This window comes from Bombus huntii, chromosome 5, assembly GCF_024542735.1.
Source record: "Bombus huntii isolate Logan2020A chromosome 5, iyBomHunt1.1, whole genome shotgun sequence".
In the NCBI taxonomy this organism is placed as follows: Eukaryota; Metazoa; Arthropoda; class Insecta; order Hymenoptera; family Apidae; genus Bombus; species Bombus huntii.
In genome coordinates, this window is record NC_066242.1 from 10,353,869 (window position 1) to 10,379,619 (window position 25,751).

A 25,751-nucleotide genomic window follows, 5' to 3' on the forward strand; every position below is an offset into this window, starting at 1 on the left:
AGCAACAACAAACTTTAAAATAATAACAATTAGTGGAACATTGACAAAGAATCAATTTGTCAAAAGTAAAGTCATATTACAATGGAAATATACTTCAGTACAAAATATGTTACACAAGTACTATTATACAGTAGCTTTAAAATATTTGATACATGCATTAATATATGACATGGGTCACATTTGCATTACACTGTGATGTAACTGCTTCTTCAAGTGTACAATCTAATTTAGTATAATTAACTGTACTCGATCGTCGTCTACCGCGATTACGTGATCTTCGTCCTTCCAATACAATAGCTAATATCTGCGATATTAAAACACCAAGATATCAATAAGTGAATAAAATAAAATATAATATAAAAAAGATAAATATAATATAAAATATATATAAATATATCATAAAATTATTACATACCTTCTGTTTATTATGATAACCAATGTATGCAGCTATTGAGATTAAGGAAATTATACTGAAGTAAGTAAAAAAGTGGGATTCTTCATCTGGCCTGATATTATTGTAACTAGACATCACATTTTTCTGTTCAGTCATACCCAGACCTTGATCTGCTATTATGAAAATATATATTCAATATAAATACATTAAAATATTAAGCAGTATAAAAGATTTTATTATAAAACTTTTTACCTGTATCCTCAGGCTGTTCAGGTCTATTATTTGGATCTAAAAAAAAAAATATACATAGAATTTAAATCTTTTATGGATCATACGTAAAAGTAAAAATACAAAATTTTAGGTAATAATAGATTTGATAAGTACCAATAGATAATTCATCACCTTGCACGTTGGAATTCCATTCATGACTAAAACCTTGTTCCTGAGTGTTTTCTGATAATGTACTTGTTGTGACATCCTCACTACCATCATTCTTATTTCCTCCATCTTCATTATTTACAGAATTTGTATTAGTTATCTCTTCTTTTCCTATCCCTACTTTGTCATTACTTTTAGGCGGTGGTTCTATATTTTCAAGAACCTCATCTTTTCCATTTTGTGACTCCTTTCTTTTATAGCCTGTTGGAGATGTATTGATACCATCGATGTTACTTTCACTAGATATTATAGAGGATTTAGTATTATTCTGTTTTCCTTGTACTAGTGGCATAGTTACAACAGCTTTAACATCAATATGTCTATCTATTTGTGTTTTATTTTTATTATCATCATTTCCTTTTAATGCTTCACTGGAAGGTTTGTCTATTCCTGGACTAGGATGCAGTACTTGTGGATCTGGTTTTACATCTTTATCATCTTCTTTCTCATTCGTGTCACCTTGAGACTTATTATTTGTATTTACTTGTTTTGTATCACTAATATGTTTGTTCCATGCTAATATCGCACAAAGTGGAGTAAATTTACCTGATTTATCAAAGCATTCCTGATAGCAGAAACGTAACGACTTTATATATGATAACTGACGTTCCAATTGTTTATATGCAATATTAATGTCACTAATATTGCCACAAAACTCATCTTTATCTCTTTCTTTTTCACCAGGGACCAAACTTTGAATATATGAATAAAATGTAGTTGTATTATTATATTCCTTGGGAAATTCATTAGAGTGACAAACTTTATACAATCCATCAAGGAATGCAAAACATAAAAGGATATTCGTTGACTTTAAATCATGCTCATCCACAGAATATGTTAAATTATTACAAACTGATGTAATATTATTTTCGTAAAAAAACGGTTGTACATTACAATTTAAGTAATTCTTAGCTTTTATTACATCTATAATACGTAGGGTTGTTGGTGCACTTAGTACATCTGACACTTTCATACAGTAAAGAAAAAAAACGAATATAGTAAAACCGAAAAGTGAACGATTTGCGTAGTTTTCCATAATTCCTTTATCTACAAAGTCAATATTCTATATCACTTTTAATTTCCTTAGTAATCACTCCAACACATCTATTACTGCGAGTACTGTATTACTTTTTGCGATTATAATGAACATAACCTTTCACAATTTAATTTGATACTAACCCCAACAACGCATTTAATATCATAGAATTTTACATATGCGCCATCTTTCTTCTGGATTAAGCATACGTAACCTAAAAGGTCGTTTTAGTAATTAAATCATTTTGCGTAATGTATAAAAGGTTTACAATTGGACAATAATATAACGTTTTCTTTCTTCTTATATTAATATATATGTATATATATAATAAGTAAAGTTTTGATTCGCAATATATTTTACATATAAATATGCGATTATTCTTGTAGTTGCTATTTTTCGCGATGAGTAATCTACAAGACTCAATGTTAATGGCTGCGAAGAAGACATTAGAAAATTTCACATTTATTTGAAATAACATTACTGTTTATGGTACAATACCATTTATTTCGTTTCCAAAATTATTTATTTTATTCATTATATTAATCACGAATAATGGCAACAATGTATATATAATTCATTTTATAAATGATAATAATAATTAATAGGATCTATTAATAATAGGATAATATCTAATCTAATAGTAAGAAGGAAACATAATCTATAAAAATAATCTAATAATAGGAGGAAAGCCAATAGATAATTGAAATAAATATTTATATATGTATGTACATCTCTTCCATCATAATTTAGTGACAAAATTGCTAACAGACGTATAAAATTAATATCAAATTGATAGAATAATATAATATAGAATGTATTTAATAGAAAATAAGTAATTCCTGTGATAATAAATTAAAGGACAGTTTTCCAGGATTTAAATTACCCCAGTAACTTATTTATTAAAATTTGTATAAATGATAAAACCTCTTCACATTATTAGCATAATGATAAATGTTTTTAAAAATGACAAAACATAAAGCTTCCCATCCCCCCAGATTAACAGTAATCTGAAATTAATTGTAAACTATCCAAAGTACATTCAAGTGACTCACATCAAAGTGACTCTACGAATGATTATTAAAAATAAAACCACGCTATGTACAATTAATAAACAACTAAGTAAATATATATTCGTAGTCAATTACAGTTGCAGATACATAGATTCCGAAAAAGTAAGCAAACGAATCACGACAGTCCACATGTATAGTGGCTAATATCTCATTCGCTCTTTGACCCCCGTAGGAGTTAGACATATATCACGAGCGAGCGAACAGTAAAGTGATAGGAATGAGTGCGGACAATAATTAAGAATTGATATATTCTAAAGTAAATCGTGTAAGTCCGAAAAAAGTGCACCACCATGAAGAAGGGAAAAACCAAAAAAAGGGGGTCTTTCTTCCAACAGGAAATATAACGGATAACAGGAATAACGAATATACGGCCTCGAAATACAGCACCAATGAAATCACAAAAACGAAATGGTGAGCGTAGAAATTATAACTAAAGAAATAAATGTGGGATGGTATGACGTCAGGGAAGGACGTGGCTGATTGTTTATAAACGTTGTCAAGATATGTTAATGTTGTCAAAGAGCGAGCGTTACCAAGGTTTGTTAAGGGAAAAATAAGCGTGGTAAATGCTGTCAGAGTTGAATTAATCGTGGTCGAGGGAAGTTCGTCGTGTTGTTGTGACGTAGAATTAGTGAGAAACGAATACGCAAAACGCGATATTATATTCGATTTTGTGAGAATGCAACGATATTGTTTTTTCATCATACTGTTTTTTCTGTTAACTTATAATATGACATTCCTACATAAATGAAACAAAACTATCACAGTGCCTCAAACTGCTTGCAAAACGGATAAAAGAAATACATAAAGAGATTAAACTTTGTACGTATATACTACTAAGAAAGAAAATAACAATACAAGGGACGGTCACAATAGCCATGGAAGACATTGCACCAAGTTTTCACCGTTTATTGTGAACAATGTACCTAAAACTGTATTCTTGGACTCAATAAACTTTAAATCTCGCTTCAACATAAAAAAAAAAGACATTGCACCAAGCGCAAAACCCAATAGCAAAAGCAAAAGCAGCGTCAACATATGAAGTCAACCATCATACAAGGAGATTTGTAAACAAAACAGAATACTAATCTATGAAATTTGTGAGAGAAGATTGGAATGCTGCCAAATGCTTCTAGTTTAAATCTCTGCGGATATGACATTAACAAATTTAAAGAGATAAAAATAAATTGCTGCATGTGCAGCATGGGACAAAATCATAAAAAGGAATCGTATCCTGTGCAAGCGATGTCTAAGAATAAGTCATCTTACATTTAACTGCAACTTTAATTAAAGGTTAAATGTAATATCCCACACGATCCAGACGAGTGATACCACTCCAACATAGATTACGATAGCGAGGAAAACATAACATCTTCTTACGTAAATTGTAAAAGCTTAGAACGTCCAGTCTCTTACGGAGGATGCCCGAAACTCAAAGGAATCAAAAGGTCAAAGAAGAAATAGATCATCCAGCTTTGACAACATTGCAAACATAACTCTGCAAAGAATCTTCCACCTCTATATATATGTACTACTACACAATTGTATCTAATAATTGTTTAAACTCAGCATACTTCTACAAGATAAGGAGAAGCGCTAAAAAAGAAAGACGAAGACAGCAATAATTCAGCTAACTACCAACCAGTTAGCCTCTTGCCCAACATTAACATTTGAAACAATAAATAAGGGCAGTAATACAAATTGTGTCTATAAGCAAATACACGATACATAACATAACAAAATTCGCAGCTGACGTATTTGCAGATGACATGCATAGGTCACGCAGACGATTGAAAAGAGATCGAGAATCGCAAGGAGAAAGAAACACAGGCGACTGCGTCGACCTGGAAAAAGCATTTAATACAATCTGGCTGGCTACATTTCTCCAAACTTGAGAAAAAAATGCAAGCTATTTTCAATAAAAATACTATGGAATATACTACACTACAAACAATTTTAAATAATAGACGGACAGAACACCATTACAAGAACTATTCAAAATGAAAGACGGACTACAACAAGGAGCTGTAAATTGTCTCATCTTGTTCAACATATATACAAACGATCTACATCAGATGTACGGACTAAATAGCGGCAACAAAGGAGCTATCGCATTTGCGGACAATTCGCAACAGAAAAAGCTAGGACAAAAAAATAATATATAGTCCAGACATAAACTTCAATGACTTCGCAACTAGATTCAAATATACATTGATAAAATATAATTTAAGGGATAAACATAAAAAATATATTAAAAAATATTTGTAGTTACAAAAAATTAAAACAATTATAAAGAAAGTAATGTAACTGAGATATGGAATAAAAGGAACACGAAACCAATTCCTCGATAGTATAGCGGTCAGTATCCCCGCCTGTCACGCGGGAGACCGGGGTTCGACTCCCCGTCGGGGAGAATTAAATTTTATTTTTATATTTTGTATATTTTTTACATTTACATAAAAATTCTATACAGTTTGTATATCACACAGTCCTGTATATAATTGTTATTACATCTCCAACCTCGCATAATTTTATCATATAATAATTTTTCAATCTTTGTCGTTAATTTGTGTTCGTTATACTTATTGTACCCATGTAAATATCGTTCTTTTTTTGATACAATAAACATTCGTTAAAAAAAAGTGGTTAATGTTTTTAACTGTCATGCGAGAGACCAGGATTTTCCAATGAGGACTATTTTCTTCATTTCCTTTTATACATACATAAAATCTATACATACATACATACATACATAAAATATATACATACATACATAAAATCGTTCTATTTATCAGCCAACATAGTATTTCATTATTAATAAAGAATGATTTGTTAAAAATGTTAAATGGGTATATATTTAAATGGGTCAACCAATGGGCAGTGAAGTTTCAATTGTAGAAATTAAATTTGAAAATCTATGAAAACTAATGTGCAGAAGCGTGTTATATTCGTCTTTACCAAAGTATACAAAGTACATATCATTAAATTTGAATTCAATGGATATAATGCTCCGTTTAATGGATTGATATTAAACATAATCGTGTATTAGGAAGTAAAATAGAATTATTCGTGTAAAAACATATTATATACAAAACATATTAGAGCTTAAATTCTTTTGCAAATATGTTCCAGCTCTTGCATCATCTTATGTAATCGAAAAAAGCTGCAAAGATTTGATTATTCTCGTTTTGTCGTTTGCCTTGCACAATAGCCAAAGTATCTTTTCTATTACAACTTCCAGGATTATTTAGTTCGTACTATCATTGTAAAATTATAGTAATGTATAAGTTACAAAATTATTTAGAATTTCTTCCATAACTTAGGAAATTCGATTTCTTGTATTTTCTAAAAGGACTTGAAACAGGAAGTTTTCATTGAAAGGATTAACAAACGTTGTTTAAACTTGTTTCGTAAGTATTCTTTATTTTTTGTAAAATTATACAGCCAAAATAATATCATAATTTACGATGCAAAATTTAAGAACATAGATATTCGCGTTTCTTTCTTGAACGACTCGTGGACATTTCGTTTCGTTACTAAATAGATGTATACCATGCTAAAATAACTTCATGGGTATATTTTGCTTGTTCAATATTGGTGTGATTTCGCGACGTGAAGTCTGGAAATTATCGAAACACGATACGCTTCCGTTCCCGCGAGAACGACACGTTTCAATCAACGAAACCCACTTAAACTATCTTATAGGTGTTCTTTATTCTTTGTAAAATCATACAGCATAAGCGACCACAGTCTACACAGTGTAGTCAAGCGAGATACAAGTGACATGATCGTTCAACGATTGGGCAAACGACGATCAAAGTACCGTTGCATTCGTACGATCTTCCCAAACCAGAAAAAAATTCCTTTTAACTTGTTATTCCTTATTTTTACCTTTTTTTCTTTTTTTTATCTATTTATTTTTATTTATTTATTATTGTTGGGAGGCAATTTTACTATTATTGGGCACTGATGTCACGTCGTTCGCCCTACGAATACAGACACACACACATTTGTAAATTCAGGTGGCTCGAAATGCGCGAATTCTCTCATAAAAATTTTACACAAGAAGTTTCTGTCGTCCCTCGCGATAATCGCGTGATTTCGAGAAAGAAAGAAACTTAATGATTAACTCTGAAAATACAGACAAATGTAATACATGTACATCTAAGCCCTAAGAAGAAAACTAGAATCCTCTGCTGGTTAATTATCTAAAATATAATTATGTATATATGTGTATGTTACTTAAATCGAGTGTTGCTCTGCTTGGCAATTTAAATATCGAGCGACGCTTTAATCCATGGATGAATGATCGAAATAAAATCGGCTTTTGTACAAATAGCTCTGTGGTACGTAAAATTTGATTCCCCTACTATAATATAGTTATATAATATACATATATATATTTATATATTATATAATATATATATATATAATAGCTAATAAATAATCCTTAGTTAAATTTAATTATTTAAATTCAATTAGTTAAATCCCGTTTTAATCTTGACGGTACCTATATCCAACTCTTAAAATATTAAATCACTTATTATACCTTACGTTTTCTTGTTTCGTCCGCGATTTTTCAAAATGAACAAACTCGTCCTCCTCTCTTATACGTTATCTCGTTATCGACTATTATACCCTTATTTAGTAATGATTTTACGTTACGTAAAGGTGCCATATACGTTAATTACTAGTTGCATTTAAATCACCAGTTGTGTATTTGCGAATAATTGAGAAAAAAATTCTCGTAATGTTCTAACGATCGCTAATCACAAGGGCGATTATGAGGATTGAGTGATGTTTCGTGGTTTCGTAGTGACATAAATGCAAATGGCAACACGTGGCTGAAGAAAACGCGCGATTCGGAAGGATCTACGACGACGAGTATAGAGAAAACGTTGTTCGACGTTCGTTCGCTGCAAGAAACATCTCCATGCAGGGCTAAACTTTGGTTTAGAGTTTCGCGTGTTCTGTAGTGAAAGCTTACGAATGCAAATTTAATCTTATCGTTATCGTCATCTTTTAATTAACAGACTTGTAAATATCGGTGCGATTTAAAATAACGCTTTTTAGCAATAATATTTGTTATTTTTGTTATTAATCAAATATGATTTTTGAAAAGCGAAATTTAACAATGTCTTAGGCACATTGATCTAAAATGCTTCATCAATAATTTTTCATAAAAATAGAATTGCGAGTAAAATCATCGTAAAATTATTCTGGAATGTTCGTTCGAAAAGAAGTCATATGTAGCAGTTTAACGTTTAAATTTTCAGTTTTTTAGTGTCGTATATAATATATGCGAAGAATAGCTTAACCTCAACATTAGTTGAACAAAATTTTAATTCACCCTCAGCGTCAGCAATATACTTTCTCAAAGTTCAGCAACCTGCTTGAACAGTATCCTCTATAGACACGTGTGATGTATAGGTAGCTACGTAGGAAACGTGCATATGAAGTTGAATTTCGCGATGATTTTCGCTTGTGTTCCTGCGAACGATGCCTTAGTGCTAGTTCCTAAAATTCAGACAATAACTTCTTACATCATAGAATCGATAATGGTAATAACAGAGTGACGGTGACAGAATGATTGCTTCGAGGAACGATTGGTATGAATCTCTTTTCCCTTACCCGTTACTTAAGAACAGAACGCAAATATATATTCGAGGGAGAATTTCTTTTACGTAATTACGTGTAATTATATACATTATGTTTACGTAAATTTGATTCACTTGAATAACAAAATACTAGATGAGTATTAGCAAAATACTAGATAAGCAGAAGCTCGTTACGAGGATAGGAAAAATTAGATTTATTACGAAGAAAATTTTATACGTAGGAAGCAATATCGAATAATAATAATTTACCTTTTTTTTACAATTATCTGATATTCTTTATATTATTAATTCACAGAGGACTGTAGATAATTTCCGAACATTTACAAACGAAGTAATAATTTCAGAAAAAAGTTAATTTTCTTAAATGTTCTCGACGAAAAATATTTTAACATGCTTTCGAATCTTTTTTCCTCGCCACGACTGAATCCCCTTTATGAACACACACTCTACGATTAAGCTCGAACAGATGTTGATTTTCGACTCATCGGAAGAATCAGATCACGAACGAACGAATCTGAAATAAACGAGAAGATAAGAGCCGATGGAAACGAATCTTTGGGAACGTATCGTGTTAGAAATGCGACTTAATTCGACCACCAAACGCAATGGTGCAATGGTATTTTTCCCTGTTACTGAAGTGTACATAGTAGATATATCTACAAAATGTACCAATAGTCACGCAAAACGATGTTTTTTTTTTCAAAGAATTTAACGATTAATTATCACACAAGGAATGAATCTAATTAATTAATCGAGGTACGCGAGAAAAATGAATCGTCGATCGCTTTACACGCCTACTTCTTTGGTCAAGGACTAAAGTATATATGTACGAGATTCTCGATGAGTGTTTAACTAATTGCGAGCAATTCAACTTTCTCGTACTTATCTATTAATTGAAGAAATTCATTCATATATATCGTGTATTTGAAACGCGATGATTTCAAGTTTTATCAATTTTTGCTCAAGCTCTGAGATTTTATGAACGTAGAACAGAATATAACGACGTTCTTTCAGTACGCTGTACTGTGAAAAAAGTCGTCTGTTTTTAATGTGATATAAATGGCACTTTGAGGATATTAAAGAAGTTTCTAAATTCTTCTTCCTTTTCCAAGTTTTTTGGAATCGAAGTATGATTTTGATGAGTCGAGTATTTTTAATTATTCGTAATTGATATATACTTTTTTTATCACTTTATTACTTTAATGAGTAATTCAATCTTTCATATTCGGATACGATTTTCAAGTATCGAAATTTAGGTATTAAACGTGTTATAAAAGATACGATGAAAAACTAACAAAATGAGGACTAATGAGAAGAAAGACGTCTATGTAAGGACAAAGAGATTTCCAACGAAACTCTGATATGAGTTAAATTTGATTTAAATGCCTATAATTTACCACATTTACCAATCATTATGTTACATTAAATTTTAATTTGATGATCCTTATGATCAAGACATGATTCTTTTTAAATAACAAAACAGTTATTACTTTGTATAACTGTCTTTCCTAATATGTATTATTACTCGTATCACGTGCTTTATGACGATTGTACAATTATTTAGTACCAAAAATTTCGTCCTGTCTAAAATTAAAAGATCCCTTTCAAATAGCAACAATGCTTCAAACGAGATATCCTCGAGATTTTTTAAACCACGAGAAACATCCTCGTCGAACTATACAATTGTACCGATATACCGCTACTTTTGACATACGTGTTTCAATCCATTTCGGAATTCTTCGATCTTTTTTATAGCAAAACTGACAAAAGCGAGCTGAGAGGCGTGTATGCTGTGTGTTTGGATATGCAACTGAGTCTACAAATCTCGAGTGTATTCGCTCGGTTCGACTTCTTTCTGTTTAACGATCCACGATTTCTCATTATTTCGATTCGCAAGATTTATCGTATATGTTCAGAGTTAGCCAGGATATTCGTCACATTTTCGCGTTTAAATGACATACATTACTGTCCATAAGTATTCGGATACTTTCAAATTATAAAATAAAATAATTCAGTATCTTATTCAATAAGCGACGAATGTCTTAATTTTTACTTCAACAGATTAGGAATCCGAGTAACGAGCTAACTCGTCTGCTCAATTGACAAATTAAAATTTCAGTTGTGGCACGACGTAAGGAATTAATAGAAGACAAATGTTCTTCAATTATAACTTTAAAATATCATAATATTTTTCGACTAAATTGTATCAACTGCCAAAAAATATACGGACGATAATGTACGAATCGTGAAAACGATACGAAAACGGGTTCGCCGAGTTCCGTTAAGAGGAAAAGAAAAGTACGTCGGGAGAAACAATAGAAGGGTACGTCGGATATGCTGTTTATCTCCTGTATGTGATACTTTTTCGGAGTTCCGTGTGACGACATTTCCTTTCGAAATTCCGTCTCTCGCATTTCCATTCACACCATTCACAACCCAGACACAGCTGCGAATATGCGATTTTCGGTTCGGCGTTACGCTTGAACAAGCTGAATATTAAAGACGCATCTACACGAAGAAATAGTTTTACTATTTTTTTTATCCATTTTTTTTTACTTTTCAATCTTAAGTTCTCGTCTAACGAACAAACAGTGTTTATTTAGAGTTTATGTATATTTATATATGTAATAATAATAATAATAATAATTAATAATTCATAATATCAATTCATCCCAACAACAAGTTTTAAGGTATCGTTTGATAGTATTTCTGTTATTTTCTCTTTTTTCTCTCAGTTTCTTCTCGTCTTTTATCAATCGTACTTTCTTTCCTCGTCAATATATCTCTCTGTTTATTATATATTTATATTTATATATTTATTTACTTTTTTCATATATATGTATAGACTGATATCAACACGTATAACATCGAATTCTTCTATTAATCCGTTTTTTTTTCTTTATTTCATTTTCGCGAAGAGAATTGCGGTAGCTGAATGATTTCTTAATTACAAGTCTTCTGCCTTCTCTTATTTCTTTTTCTGTTGTGTTCTCTTTTCCTTCTTTCTAACTAACGCGCGTGAAACGACCGGAAACCCGGCAGAGTCCGATCCGATCGTTCATTGTTTTTCATCCATTTTTAGTTTCGGCGTTTCGATTACTGAACGACACTTTTCGCTATTTTATTTGTTTATCCCCCTGCCCTATTTTCGTCGCAATATTTTATTCTCTATGAAGAAACGAAATTCCGAGGCGTTTCTTTCTTCACCTTCGAATACTCAGGTTCTCTCGTCTTTTATCTGACTGACCTCTAATAATTCTCATAGATTGTATCTATTCTCTGTTTTTAACAGACACGCGCGATTTTTGTAATTACTTGTACACACATAGCTAAGCTCTTACTAATCGTGGAATGAAACTGTGATGTGTCATTTGCTAATAATCTTTCGGCTTTGTTTCTTGATTTTTGATTACGAGTCTACAGTTTAACCTTTCGCTATCTCATATGTGTATATTAGTTCAAGTGAGATTACGGAGTTTAAAAATTAAACTACTCACTAGATTCAAATTAATTAATTACATATAATTATTATACAGTTACGTATAGTAGGAATTGTTATTGTATATAATATTAGTATAAAGTAAAAAGAAAGGTATAAAGTAGCAGAAGATTAAACTGAGATACGTTAGTCGAAACAAAATACAAATCCGGGAATAATCTCGGTTATGACATTATTGTGACACGGTGCAATGACACAGATGATTCTATATAATATATATGTATAGATATATTATATATAGCACTGTACAGTCGATAAAAAAAAGTTTCTGAATGAGTATTTTACGTGTTATGCAGTCTGCTTAAACGAATTTTCGCATAAATCAGAAAAGTAACAAGACAAAGGCTTCGTCTGCCATATGATTCCTATGCTTGTACAATCACTGCATTTGTTTCCATACAATTAATGTTTTGAAAATATTTGTAATATTTCTCGAATAATGCTTCGAATAAAATCGCACGTTTAACTCTTAATTGATGCCAAGCATTGAGTATGGTAACAAAAAGAACTTTGGTTCCACTTGAACTTGCATGGTAATAATTAATTACCCAGTCCAAGCACAAGTAACATATTAATACATTCACTGCTACTATAATTATTTCAAATAGTTACATTTTCTTTAATTCACTGTCTCTTACAGTCTGTCCATTTATGAAAAGGCACAAATTTAAAAACCGAATAGCTTTGTCAGCAAAATTATTTACAATTAAAATCTAACTCAATAAGTGGCGCAATATAAATATGCATCGGTAGCAGCGAATGCGTTAAGCAAGAAACAAATTCGCCTTGAAAATTTCTCTTTAAATGCAAAGATTCGTTCAAATAACCTGCAGAATGTCGGAATGTGATCAAGTCACTTCTAATGGGCAAAGCTCCCGTTTCTTTTAAGGATAATCGTACAAAAACTCGTTTGCAAGTATAATTCGGCTTGCAATAAGACGTGGCAGTATTATTAGTAAGTAAACAGTGTAATACGATATGATACAGAGAGCAAGTGTAATTGAAAATCACAACTAAGGCGCAAAACCACGCGTCGAAAGTTAACGATGCCCAATTATCGTTTCAAAGTTTCGTTTTTTGGGTCAAGAGGATTTCTAACTCTGGAGTACTATAGTGGGATACTGCATTCTTCGCTCAGTTTATTTTTTTTTTTTTTAACTATTTTTATAACACGATGACTTGTTCATGTTTTCGAATAATTTTTTGATTTGGAGAGACGAACATTATTTTATTAGTACATTTGTATCTATAATGGAATTCTTGTTATATTTATTAGAAAAAATTTTAATTAGTACACAATTAATGATATTAATACGTAGTATCGATATATAATATAATTTTTCAAACTCGAGGTGTAAATTAAATACGCGGATTAAATTTTTGTACTTGTTGTTATCTACTTTCCAAAAAAATGGTCACTCATTTTGAAGTAAAATATAATATCAATCGTCCAATCACTCTTTCTTTGATCGATATACCTGAACTAAATTAACTGCCGTTTGAACCTATTTATTTGAGAGTGTAAAATTCTTTCACATGAATGAAAGGTCATAATTATTAAAAAATCATCGAAGTCCTATTATATGAACTGTTTGAACCAAACGGATTCAGAAAAATGAAATCCTACTACACTTTCTTCTGTTTTTGATTTTCTTCTGTTAATGGTTGGAGCAGACAATTTCTCAATGTAGTATTGATTAATTAAGATCTGCGTATAGATAGTATTGCAGAGTTTAGGACAAGCTTAGCTTTACCTATGTTATGTACATCGACAGAGTTCTCATAGAACCAATTTTCATTTAATTCTTCGACGATGTCGACAAGGTGGCGACTCGTGTACCTCGCCGCATGATTCATGCGCCATGAGAAATGACGTTCATATATACATACACACAGAACTATAGCGTATCATCGTTAATGAAATCGAAGTACCATAATTAGGCGAGTCGTATGTTGTACGAAAAAGTTTTATGGCCTGAATGATCAACGGCGTTCGATCTAAACCGACGTTAGACGCGTGACGCGCTAGGAATATATTATCCTTATACCTGCGTTTCTTCTAAAATATCGGTATAGAAAGAACAATTGGATCCTCCACAGTTTGGTTGAACTTTCGTATGGTCGTAATCCTAGGTCGTTCAGAAAAGAGGAACGCCAGCATGGTAACTTGAATCGAGTAAAATAAAACAAGAAGAAACGTGCTCTTCTCTGCCAGCATAACGAGAAATTGAATAGAATTGCTCTAGAAAAGGCCAACCCTCGTTGCCCTTGTACTCGAAGAAAGTTCCCCGAAATGTCTGCTCTATCTTCACGTTCGTTCTTTCTCGTTCGTAAAGTTTTCTCTAAATTACTTACTTGGTTGGTACGGTTAATTTATCATTTGGTACGATCAATGGCGCCTCTAACTCGCGAAATTGCCTCGCCGCGCGATCGTCGCCGTTGAAATATTTTCTCTTCTGTATTTTATTCGTGCGAGGTCCTCGAAGACTCTCGTGTTAGACTTCCTGGGGCATACGAGCGCGCGCACGAGACACCTGACGGTTCCTATCGATACGATAAAACTTCAAATCAAAAGAATCTCTATAGTTACGTAATAACACCTGCACGTTCGTAGCGAACCATTACTGACGACAATAATTCAACTTTGAAACTGCTAAATAGTATGGTTCCTGTTTAAGCTTCGCCCACGTTGCTTATCGATCGGTTAGGTTCTTGTCTGATCGAGACAGAAACCATGGCATCTTCTCTTGTAGATCAGGTCAAGAGTCTCGACCTGGAGTCGCTTCGCATTCAGGATCGTCCCCGATCCATCGATCGTGCCTCGGTTTCTTCACGGGGAACACATATAAGGGGGCCTTTATTCTTTTTCCATTAAAAGCGAGGCGAAAGCCAAAACCCCTCGAACACAGTTTACGCAGCAACACTTGAGAGATCGCGGACCATCTCTATGAATATCCGAGAACAGAGTCGTTCGAGGACCGATATCATCGACTCTAACGAACACGCGTTCAAAACAACTTCCTTCAAAGAGTTCAGAGTTCAAGTTCGAAGTTCGAATCCGGATCTCGTGCATTGCGTTTTCTTGGACGAGGACGATCGGAGACGGTCCCGAAATAAATTCCTAGGTGCACCTATGACAGACTTAGAGGAGATTCGTCCTTAAAGCAGCCACTTGGCTACCAGGATCATGATCAAGTGTGATGCGAGGCTACTGATCGACGCGGTTCCGGTCACTCTGATGTCGCTGTCCTTCAGTAAGACTGCGTCGATTACGTGGATGATACCGTTGGTGCACTCGACGTCCGGACGAAACACTCGAATCCATGTACCCTCCCACTCGATCTGGTAACCTGCAAAGAGAAACGATTTCCATCGATAAGTTGTGTCGATATTCACTTACAAAGCTGGATCGATAGATTAGATGAACGAAGCGAGTAGTGATGTTTGCAGCGATAGAAAATTTCCAGTGAGCGTTCACTTGTCGAGCATGAAGTCCGGCGTCACTAAATTTCATTTGAACGTCAAGTTTTCAATCTATGGAACACGAAGACGCAAAATGCATGTAGCAAATATTCAGAAAGTTATACACTAGGTATTTCGTTAACTGTTGTATTTTTTCTTTTTTTATTTTTTGTTTAAATTAAGATATCTTTCGCGTTTCAAAGTGTGTAGCATTTCGTTTGGTGATTAACTGACTGGAAGTTAAATTAATCTATCGTTTGTTGGAAAATCGTGTGTGTTACGAATAGCAGTCGATCTGAAAAAGCTTGAGAAATGTGATTATCATATATATATGCGTAGTGTTGTGAATATCATTCGATGCAGACGTTTTGTATATTTTATATTGAGGTTGTTAAATAATAAATGGTTATTTCAACGATACAATTAAGAAGATCGAGAATCATTTGTAACATTTTTTCAAATAAGATATTTAGCCGTGTTCATACGTACTAGAACGCTTATAGAAAATGAAGTAAATCTGAAAGCATTAATTTTTTTCTTGTATGTATTTTTTATTCAATCGCTGTTTTAATTAATTAATTTTGGTACATGAATTATTAGATCTTCCAAGGTATTTGTTATCTTCCTGGTTCCATGCAATAAATTCCACAAATGATTTCACAAATGAGATTCAAATTTTTACAAACTCCATTTCATTTTCTAACTGAGAGGTGTGTTCTATAAGAGACCAGTATGTATCTTGATATTTATAAACGAAGATGAAACTTCCAGCAAATCTATAATTGTATGATTAAAACACGGCAATATCATGAGGTTATCAACATAGAAGCAAAGAAATTAATTTAAGACAGTAAAAAAAAAAAAAAAAAGAAAAAATAGAAGAGAAGCGCTCAAAGAAATACGATACACAGGCTGATGACTCTCGTTTGCTCCTTTCATTTTCAAGTTAGCAATTTTCATCCTTTTCCAGATACGATTAGGTATCTTTCGTCTGCAATTTTATGCTCATGGTTCCTCTATCCGATTCAATTATTCTGTTGTTTCTCTCTTTGCTTCATTATTTCTTTCGATATTACCACGTGTTTCGCTCCCCTTTCGTGTTCTTTCTGCGCGTCCATTCGTTGCATCGGTAACATTCGTTGCAAATAGAAAACGTTCTCGTGATTCGCGCGATTCGTGGCCAAGCGAATGACCGAGCAAAGCACGTAGCAATTAGCACCAGCGGTAATCAAGGAATTTGCATTTAAATGGTGGTCGAAAGGTGCATAATAAATCGTCTTGCGGTCTCGACCCATAATTGTGCACGTTCTTCGTCGACCTCAGCTCGCCGAGAGTGCCCCGGAAGCCACCAAATTACCGTGTATCGAAATCGAATCGCGCTATGATGAATCTATTCTTTCTTTCTTTTTTGTGATTTCACGACCATTTATCGAATATAGAATTTATCAATTTTATTATGGAAGATGTCTTTGTTATCTAAACTATTAGCGAAGGAATAGATAATTGTTTGGAATTTTTAATAACTTCAATATTTATTTAGACGACGTGTCTATATCTATATAAGACTATTTATTTGGAAGATATCCAACGATCGCGTTGTAAAATTAGATAATGGTTTTGAAAAAGGTATTTCTTAATCTAACATAGAGAAAATTTATACTTATTTTCAATTTTTACTAATTTGTCTAAATTCGATATTTAGTTGACGCTGGCCATGAAAGAATATTTCCAAATATTTGAAATTATATCATAATGTATTTTTAATTTCATAATAAGTTATTTAAAGATAAATTCTAGATCAAAATAAATCGTTTTGTTATCTGTTACGTATAAATTATTTTACATATTTAATTTTAGAAACGTGAATAATATTGTCAAGTATCTCAAGCTATTTTATTAGTACGTGTCTTCAATTTAGTAGCTGATTACTTAATCAACGAATGTAATTATTAAATAACGAAATTTTTATCAAAAGCGTGGCTTCTATCTCTCCATTTCTAATATCTTTTCGCAAATGAAAGGTTTTTATACTCGTATAATAGCGTACATAGGAATCCTTTGAAGCGAATCTGTGGCAAACAAACTGTTTGCTTTAGAACGGGATGTGACACAGAAAGCTCGCCGCAAAAAGCTTGTAAATTAAAACAGACGATAGATAACTACAGTTGAGGACAATTTACAGGTGTCCATATCGTTCTATTCCGCGTTCGTCACGTCCATTTATCGTCGCGAAAGGAAATGGCAGCCAATATATTTCGCGCAAAACCGTTCGCCATCTATCCCGGATCCGCAACTTTTTCTCATCTTCTCGTATTTTCTCGTACGAAATAGACATAATACAAATTTACGTCGAAACTGATATCCTGTTCGCATGCATAGTACAATGAATACGTAGTAGCGGGGTAACGACCAAGTTGCGATATTTTCAGAGTTGTTTTATTACCTCCTGCGTTTCTCTTTTCTTATTCATTAATTTTTTCCGCGGTATAACATTAATACTCTATACTCTCCTATTATATTCTATCATTATGCATTTCAAAATTATGCATTTATTGAATAATGAAGATTAAACAATAACGAAGAAAAAGTGTAATCTCTTCCAAACACGAAATTCCAGATAACGAGAAAATAATTTTCCACGGAAAATGGAAATGATATATCCTTGAAAAGGGGAAGACAAATATTCATTAAAATCCCAACTTTCATCATTAGAATCGAAGAATTATGACTCGTGGTAATTAGACTGTGAATATCTGTGGATTAATTGGACATTTGTGCAGAATATACCTATATAATATGCAAAATTATATGAAATATCCAAAGTAAAATACTCATTTCAATATTTAGTAAATAGATTAGATTTCTTTGGTTACGTGCATGGAAGTATAAAATCCAGCGATAATAACTTTCTTAGCTGTCCAATTAGTTCCTCTCTACTTATGTTTTCTTATCCTTTTTCGTAAATCTAATGATAATTTTTCATTCCTGTTCATTCTTGTCAGGCTTATACTTCCACAAAATTCAAAGAAAAACATCAAGTACTAATTGTTCGACGGAATATTTAATCGGAGAACATAAAACAAGAAATTCGATATTAACATGTGCAGGAACGCTTTCGTACGATCAGCGATATTTTCACAGAAAAAGCGACGACGGTGACGATGAACACGATTGTATGGGTTAATCGTGTTTACGCCGGAAGCTAGTCCTGCGTTTTTACTGTAACAAGCTTAATCGACTTGTTCAAGCGAATAACAAGCAATATGTATGGCGTGTGTCAGTTGTTTTCCTGTAAAATCATAAAAATACTCACTGTGCAAATTGTTCAAACAATTAAATGTTACAATACCCAGCACGATTTATAAAATTTAATACGCCTATTGTTGTTAATTTTGGCGTTGACTCAATCGACTATTTTGCTACTGGTGAATGATTACACGACGAGAATACAACGATGAATGCTGGAAAAATTTTAGTGATCTCGAGCTCAGGCATCCCGTTTTCTTATTGTCTTTACGGTCATTTTCGCTTATTTCTCATCATAAAATATTCTACCGCATGGGAGTGAACTTTCATATCCGTATCTAATTTTCTTTACTTCAAATATTAGAACAAGAAATAATAAAAACTCTCATATTGTTAATGTTTCTACTATATTTAACGTAATACAACATTTATATTTCAAAATTAAATGTACTAGTTTCCGATTGTCTATCTTCGAAATTCGAAAAATTTACTATATTTAAAAACCAATTCTACAATTTCTCACTTAAAGGAAGAATTAAAAATTGAATTGAAAAGAGGTTCACCAACAAGAATCACGACAGACACAAGCATGTACCGTATTAGCAATCTATCAATGTTTTACATACAGCGAGCACGACAACGTTAACAATTGTCACAACAACGAGTTTAGTCATCCTGTTACCTTAGTAAAACCAAAGAGACAATGTAAGAAGTTCATCAAGAGAAAGATAAGGGCTGCGTCTATCTACGTTGATGATAGTTAGATTTATTCGAATATGGCTGAAAAGTACAGATACGTATTTCGCTCATCGTGCACGCGTACGATTCAGAAGCATTAACAACGTGAACAGTTGTGAAATAGAGAAGCGCGTTCTACATATGCTGAGCATAAGGAAGCATTCCTTTCAAGCACTGAGACTGCGTGAAACGCGCGTACTTGATCAGATTTTAACGCAAATGAAATGTGATTATAATACGTGTTAGTAATTATGTGAACGAGGACACGTGATCAAACGACTCTCGTACATAGTGGGCTCGTGTTCAAATTTGTCATATTGAAAAAATCGTTTTGTGTCTTTCTTTGTCAAATGTTCGTGTATTTTGTAACAGTGTAAACGATAAATGTGTGCATTTCGAAATCTGCGGCTCCAAATACATAGGTGACTCGAAAAATTTTCAGAATAGAATGCAGATACAAGTTACGTCAACGTTTGAAACTATCTTTATTCGTCGACTTTTATTCTTCAATTTTTATCTTTCATAACATTACTACCACATTTAATAAGAATTCTTTTTTAGTAAAAAATTTATTCAACTTACGCTAGATTACTATAAAATCTTTTATGAATATATTATATATGTCACACAAAATATTTTGGAGCATTTTCAAAGGTTGAAACAAATTCGAGAATATATATGGAAAATGCAAGACGTTTAGTATAAGTATATATTTTACAGAAATCACAAAAATATTTAGTACAACATGTGAATAATTGTTTTAAAAGTATAATTACTATCAAAGATGTTTTCGTTGAATATAATGAATAACTGACTCAAGTATAATAAAATGACAATAAATTGCAGTAAATATCTGGCATCTCTTGTGTTCTTTTTCAGATTTCCTTCAAACTTTACTAATATAATCATAATAGTTGTGTCTCATTATAACGCAATTTCAAAATGTTTTGTATAACACACATGATATATTCACAAAAGATTTCTAGGTAAGCTCAGCACAAATAAGTCACTGTAGGTCTAACGAATGAGATAGATGTAACAATAAACTGCACACTAATTCATTATATCTTGTGGATGATAATTTTTCTATCATTGAAACCCTGATCTGTCTCAACTGAATGGAATTGGAGCTAATCTATAAATGTTTGTAATTGATTAAAGTTATGGTTGTTAATGAAAATGAACAAAATGAAAAAATTTCAAAACTCCTACTATCGATATATTCTTCGTTTTAGAACGATTCACACATAAGCCCAACTTATTAGAATATAGAATCGAATTATAAAATTTGGACAATGAAATCGACGCGTTTGTAGGAAGCGATCGCCAGAAACTTTTGGCAGACTGTCATCGCTTGATCTTTACGTTTATACATTTATCGTACATCGAAAATACATTATATTTACTACCCAGTAGATTTTTCTCTTTAAAATTATACGTATCAAAATGTGCGCGCGTTAAACATAGTGCGTGAAAGTGCGAGGAACCCTTCACAAAATTGACAAATGTGCGCAGAGCTCGTACTGGTGAAAGCACGTGTCGTCGCTCATCGGCGACGTCTAAAGACTGAACTCACTCACCGAAAGTTTTTGGTCGGATCATGTTTTCGTCGTACGTGTCATCTAAATGTAACCAAATAGCACCAGGTTTGAAAATGAACAGAAAAAGCCCCATAACATGGAGCGTGTGAGTACAAAGCGTTATTTTCTTGTTTTATCCGTTTCGAGAAGAGCAAGAACAAAAAATACGATACATATACGATACCTGGACACATTTACGTTTAATACTGACAGAAGGATAAATCGAAACAAACGTCGAGTGTACCGTTGAGTTGAAGAATATCTGAGCAATTGCAAAAGTGCTTATGCAAAACGATTATTTTTTGAGACGAAGTGATTATCTTTACTCACTTTCGCCAGCTTCACGGACACGAAGCTTCAAACTGTCTCTGGCTGCAGGAAGAACGAAGGTTTCGTTGTGTTTCATCTCTCTTAGCTTCGCCATCGTGTACGCCTCATCTGCTATCACGAGGTGTCGTTCTAAGATTTGTCTCGCCTATAAGCAGATTTACATGTTAGATATTGTAGTGTAGATTTTTCTTGATAGGAAATTGAAGTTGGAGAATTATTTTTGTGAAGTGATTGCTACCGTTAATACGTTGATAACATGAGAATTCGGTAGAAGGATGTTTCTTTGGGAAATTGAAATTGAGATATATAAATATCACAATACTGGTTCATATGGAATAAGAAAACGCATTAAGTATAAAATATTATGTAGCATTATGTAAAAAATAGAGGTGATTTTGAAATCTTCGTAAATCTTCTATTATTCCTTTAATTTATAGTATTTGTATAATGTTTTAAGTATTTGAATGATAATAAAAGTTATTTTCATCTATCGTAATGTAGCAGTTGTTTTAAATTATTAAATATAAGAATATTTTATTTTCATATAAGAATACTTACATGATAGCTGTATTCAGGCATGAAGATCTTTTTCGTAGTAGATGGGTAACTGATAGCAGACACACTCCAGGCATAATCGCGTGGGGCAAAGTATGTAAAACGCGTCCTCGTTTCGTTCAGCTGACTGTTGAATCCGATGCGTTGTCCAAGGAAGTAGGTGGAACTTGAAAAAGATAAAGAAATAAATTGAAGAAATTTATGATTTACACAAATGAATCAACATTGGAAGAAAACCAATGTAAGATACAAATACTTCTACTTCCTAGCATTTTAAGAAACATTTTATAAAACGGTATTTTTAAGAAAGGGAAGAAGAAAGGATTATTCTTCTATATCCATGATTTTGGCTGAGCCTTTACGATATACGTAAGTAAACGATAAATGTAGTAATGAAAATAAATTTATCGTCCTATATAGAATTACCAGAAAGAATATATTTCTATTATTGATAATTGACAAAACAAAATTTTTCTTATGCTCCCAAAGAGTTTCTTTCTGGGGGAGTTAATTAATATAATATATAATATATAATATGTAATAATTTTCACATGAATAATACTCTCTACATAAAAATATCTCAAAAATGTATCGATCTTCTTTGATCGAACAAATTTCCGTTCACTCCCCAAAAATTTGATCCTGAAGGGGTTAATTAACTATCATCACGGGAATCTCACATTACAATCTTTCAGCCAACAGTTAAGGATATTTCACACATCCCCATCTCTGCAAGTGTCTCCCTTCTTGACCTTAACTCCTAGAGTCTTCACTCTTACCCGTCCAAACAGTCCATAAAGGAAACGAGTGGGTCTCGAACTCGATCCACCATATCCGTTTCCTCAAGACACATACAGTAATAGAGCAGTTAACTGTAGCCTGGGGCATATGATTCTCTTAGAAACCAACCTAAGCGTTCATACAATACGATCGATCGAAGAGATCGAGAAATCTTCCATGTTCTCATGAATGGCATCATTCGTTTTGAAACAGTTTGTAAATCAAGAGCTGATAGTCAGAGAGTGGCAAAAGGGTAGAACGTTGAGGCAAACAAATCGATGTAGTGGATCTTGATATTCGTAAACGTATAGACGTGACGTATAGGCACAGCCAGGGAGAACTACTACTATCAATGGCTTCTCTCCTCTACAGTTTAGATATCATGGTGTGGGGTGATGGAATGCTGACATCACCATCCATCCACCGCATCGAATAACGATAGCCATCGTATAAAGGGGCTAATGGCATTAAAGGCACCGTATAACCGATCGTTTCCTGGGCAATGGTTGTTCAACGTTTCCACGTAACAAGATGGGATACTTGGTGGCCATCCTACCCTTCATAATGTTGCATCGTTTCCAGCGAATATATCGTACACTAATAAATTCGTCTCGTCAGATGTTTCCAGATGCTACGTTTGAGTTAACACTTTCATTGTTAGAGAAAAAGAGCGACTCCTCTGCTGAAGTATTATATTAATTATATTTACTTGGACGGAAATTTTACGTTGAATTATCGGATTCGAGAAACGTGGTGCAGTGGAGGTTTGATTATTTGACGCTTTATACGTAATTTATATTTCATTTGAAATTTAATAACTTTGCTCAATTGTTTCAATTTTGTGTTTCACAATATCTGATACTACAAGTGTTTCAAAATTTGTAGCATATCGATGTAAATACATCTATTTTTTGTTCATCAACTATCATAAATTTTTGATAGCCCATAAAAGACGTGATACGCGTTGACAATTAGCAAACGCTTGTTGATAACGACGATCTTTTTCTACGATTTCTATTTTCCCTTTCTTCGATGCGTGACAAACGTTTTACCAGATATTCATAGAGTTTTAGATCGGTGGAAAATCGTTCGGATCAGCTTCATATACGAATAGCATCAAACGCATAAATGTTTAGTTATGGAAGCTTACTCATTTAACGGGGTTTTAGCGTCGCAAAAGTTTATTTATCGGTTATTGGAATATCATTTAATTGGATTTTCCATTATCGATGCATCGATAATTGAAATAACGAGAGGGGAATTAAATCACGGTGGATCTGGTTGCGCAATATTCATACGGTTCGAACATGTACTTGGAATCAGTTTCATTAGAGCAATCTACCGGAAATGGAAATATACATGTTTCGTGCATGAAAAGAATGTTTCTTCATGTAATGCACACGATAGTTGGACACATACAAATTTCCATACAAATTGTTTCTCTTTCGTAGTTGAAGTACAACACTGTACGAAAGTCTTAGTTTATTTAACAAATTTTTTATGAAAAAAAATCAGTTTTAAATGCGTGAAAGTCACAGGAGAGATGCATGACGAATATATTCGTCGTTTGAACTGACACGCATAAATTGAACATTTTTTGGGGAATAATTCAATTCTGGTTGAATGCAGAAGCGATTTCAATAGAAAATCGAATGCAATTGCATTCGGTACGAATTTAATAGATCGACGTGTAATTGGTAAAATCACCCAATTCTTTACATAAGAGCTCCATTTACTGTATCAGTTAAACGAAACACGTTAATGATAATTGGACTGAAAATTTCTCATGTGCTTTAATTAACAAAAAAGAACAAAAAGAAGTTCGAAGTACACAGTGGAATAATTAAAATCAATTATTTTGCAATGAAAATTATTTGTATGACGGAACAAACAAGATCTTTTCTAGAATACACGTTTAAGTACTTTCTGATATAATTGATAGAATCGATTTAATTTACAAAATGGGTCCTCTAATGAAATATACAAGAATATAATTAGTATAATTACAGTTCTATACCAGTGTAGTAAACGATGACAGAGAAGATAAAATTAGTTCATAGATTATTTCACTGTATCAATTTTGTTGTAAAAAATTCTCTGTGCTACATATCCTCTAATATTAATTCTAATATATATCCTAATATAAATATCTGTTCAAAACAATTGCATAAATAGAATTGGGATCTAAAATTCAATTCTAATAAGTTGTAGCAGGAAATCACTCAATCATCAATGATGTCAAAAAAACATTATTTAGCTCTTAATTAGTATCGGTAGGTCCTAAATGATCCACAGTAACTTGCGTTACATGAATTACTTAATGTAAACCAGTCCATTTTGATTTATATCTCATAGTTCATGAGATAGACCATCGATGGCATTTATCACGTAAAATAGAGGATATATAATAAATAAAAATTAATTAAACTATTAAAAGACATCTAAGTTCACATTGAAGAAATTTAAAATTTCACTCTACTAGATATTTCAATTTTAATTCGAAGGTATATTGAGTGTTACAAAGATATTAACATACTTGAGCATAGGGTCGGTTCTAAGTTTTTCCAGCACATTGGTATAGGGCACACCAAGAACTCTGTCGATGATGTGAATCAGTCCATTGGTAGCAGCGATATTTGCAGTGACCACTGTTGCGTTCACGCCACCACCTTCGACGGTCACTATCTGGTTTCCGCTTGGTTCCTGAGCCACATTGAAGTACAGCTTCTTCCTGTCTGCTGCTGTGGCAACCTATAAAAGAACGATGAATCTTAAAGAAAATCTCAAAAATATACTCAGCATGCTCTACACATCGAAACATCGATATTATATATAGCTATTAATATAGAAAGAGAAAATAAATAATCCGTTTCTTCGAATAATTCGCTATTTACTATAGTATATTGATAATGTCACTACTCAATTATTTATTGAGCTTCAATACATAGTTACATTGTGTTATACTAGAACGAAACGTTTAACTTCACTTCATTAAAATTTCATTT

General features: G+C 32.7%; 2 protein-coding genes and 1 non-coding gene across 9 annotated transcripts in view; 1 reads left to right on the plus strand and 2 right to left on the minus strand.

The window, feature by feature from the left end:
* Positions 1–71: 71 nt before the first annotated feature.
* LOC126866150 (trans-Golgi network integral membrane protein 1-like) lies at positions 72–2,198 on the minus strand. Of its 4 annotated transcripts, none has more exons than XM_050619371.1 (4): positions 779–2,198; positions 647–682; positions 416–567; positions 72–304 (listed from the first exon to the last, which is right to left on the minus strand). In XM_050619371.1, exons 1-4 carry the CDS (start codon positions 1,866–1,868, stop codon positions 158–160), a joined length of 1,425 nt encoding a protein of 474 aa, XP_050475328.1. In that variant the 5' UTR covers positions 1,869–2,198; the 3' UTR covers positions 72–157. The 4 variants fall into 4 exon arrangements, with proteins under 4 accessions (XP_050475328.1, XP_050475330.1, XP_050475329.1 ...); XM_050619373.1 differs by having other exon boundaries at positions 797–2,196; XM_050619372.1 differs by having other exon boundaries at positions 416–564; positions 779–2,190.
* Positions 2,199–5,279: 3,081 nt separating this feature from the next.
* Trnad-guc (transfer RNA aspartic acid (anticodon GUC)) lies at positions 5,280–5,351 on the plus strand. The gene has a single exon. It is a non-coding gene; the product is annotated as a tRNA-Asp (tRNA).
* A 990-nt stretch (positions 5,352–6,341) lies between these two features.
* The window catches only part of LOC126866142 (fasciclin-1), a 382,489-nt gene continuing 363,079 nt past the window's right edge, over positions 6,342–25,751 (minus strand). For 3 of the 4 annotated variants that reach the window (XM_050619339.1, XM_050619340.1, XM_050619342.1), the window contains 5 exons: positions 25,283–25,497; positions 21,970–22,132; positions 21,412–21,556; positions 21,082–21,123; positions 6,342–15,405 (listed from right to left, as the gene is read on the minus strand). In XM_050619339.1, the coding sequence (XP_050475296.1) occupies positions 15,215–15,405; positions 21,082–21,123; positions 21,412–21,556; positions 21,970–22,132; positions 25,283–25,497 (756 nt within the window). In that variant the 3' untranslated portion in view covers positions 6,342–15,214. The remainder of the gene's footprint in view (positions 15,406–21,081; positions 21,124–21,411; positions 21,557–21,969; positions 22,133–25,282; positions 25,498–25,751) is intronic. The other variant, XM_050619341.1, reaches the window with a different exon arrangement.

Bases quoted from the DNA above. Each gene is read 5' to 3' on its own strand.
- LOC126866150 (XM_050619371.1), bottom strand. From the start codon at position 1,868: ATGGAAAACTACGCAAATCGTTCACTTTTCGGTTTTACTATATTCGTT. The intron at 683-778 runs GTACTTATCAAA...TTTTTTTTTTAG, and splicing joins AGGTGATGAATTATCTATTG to ATCCAAATAATAGACCTGAA. The intron at 568-646 runs GTAAAAAGTTTT...TTTTCATAATAG, and splicing joins TGAACAGCCTGAGGATACAG to CAGATCAAGGTCTGGGTATG.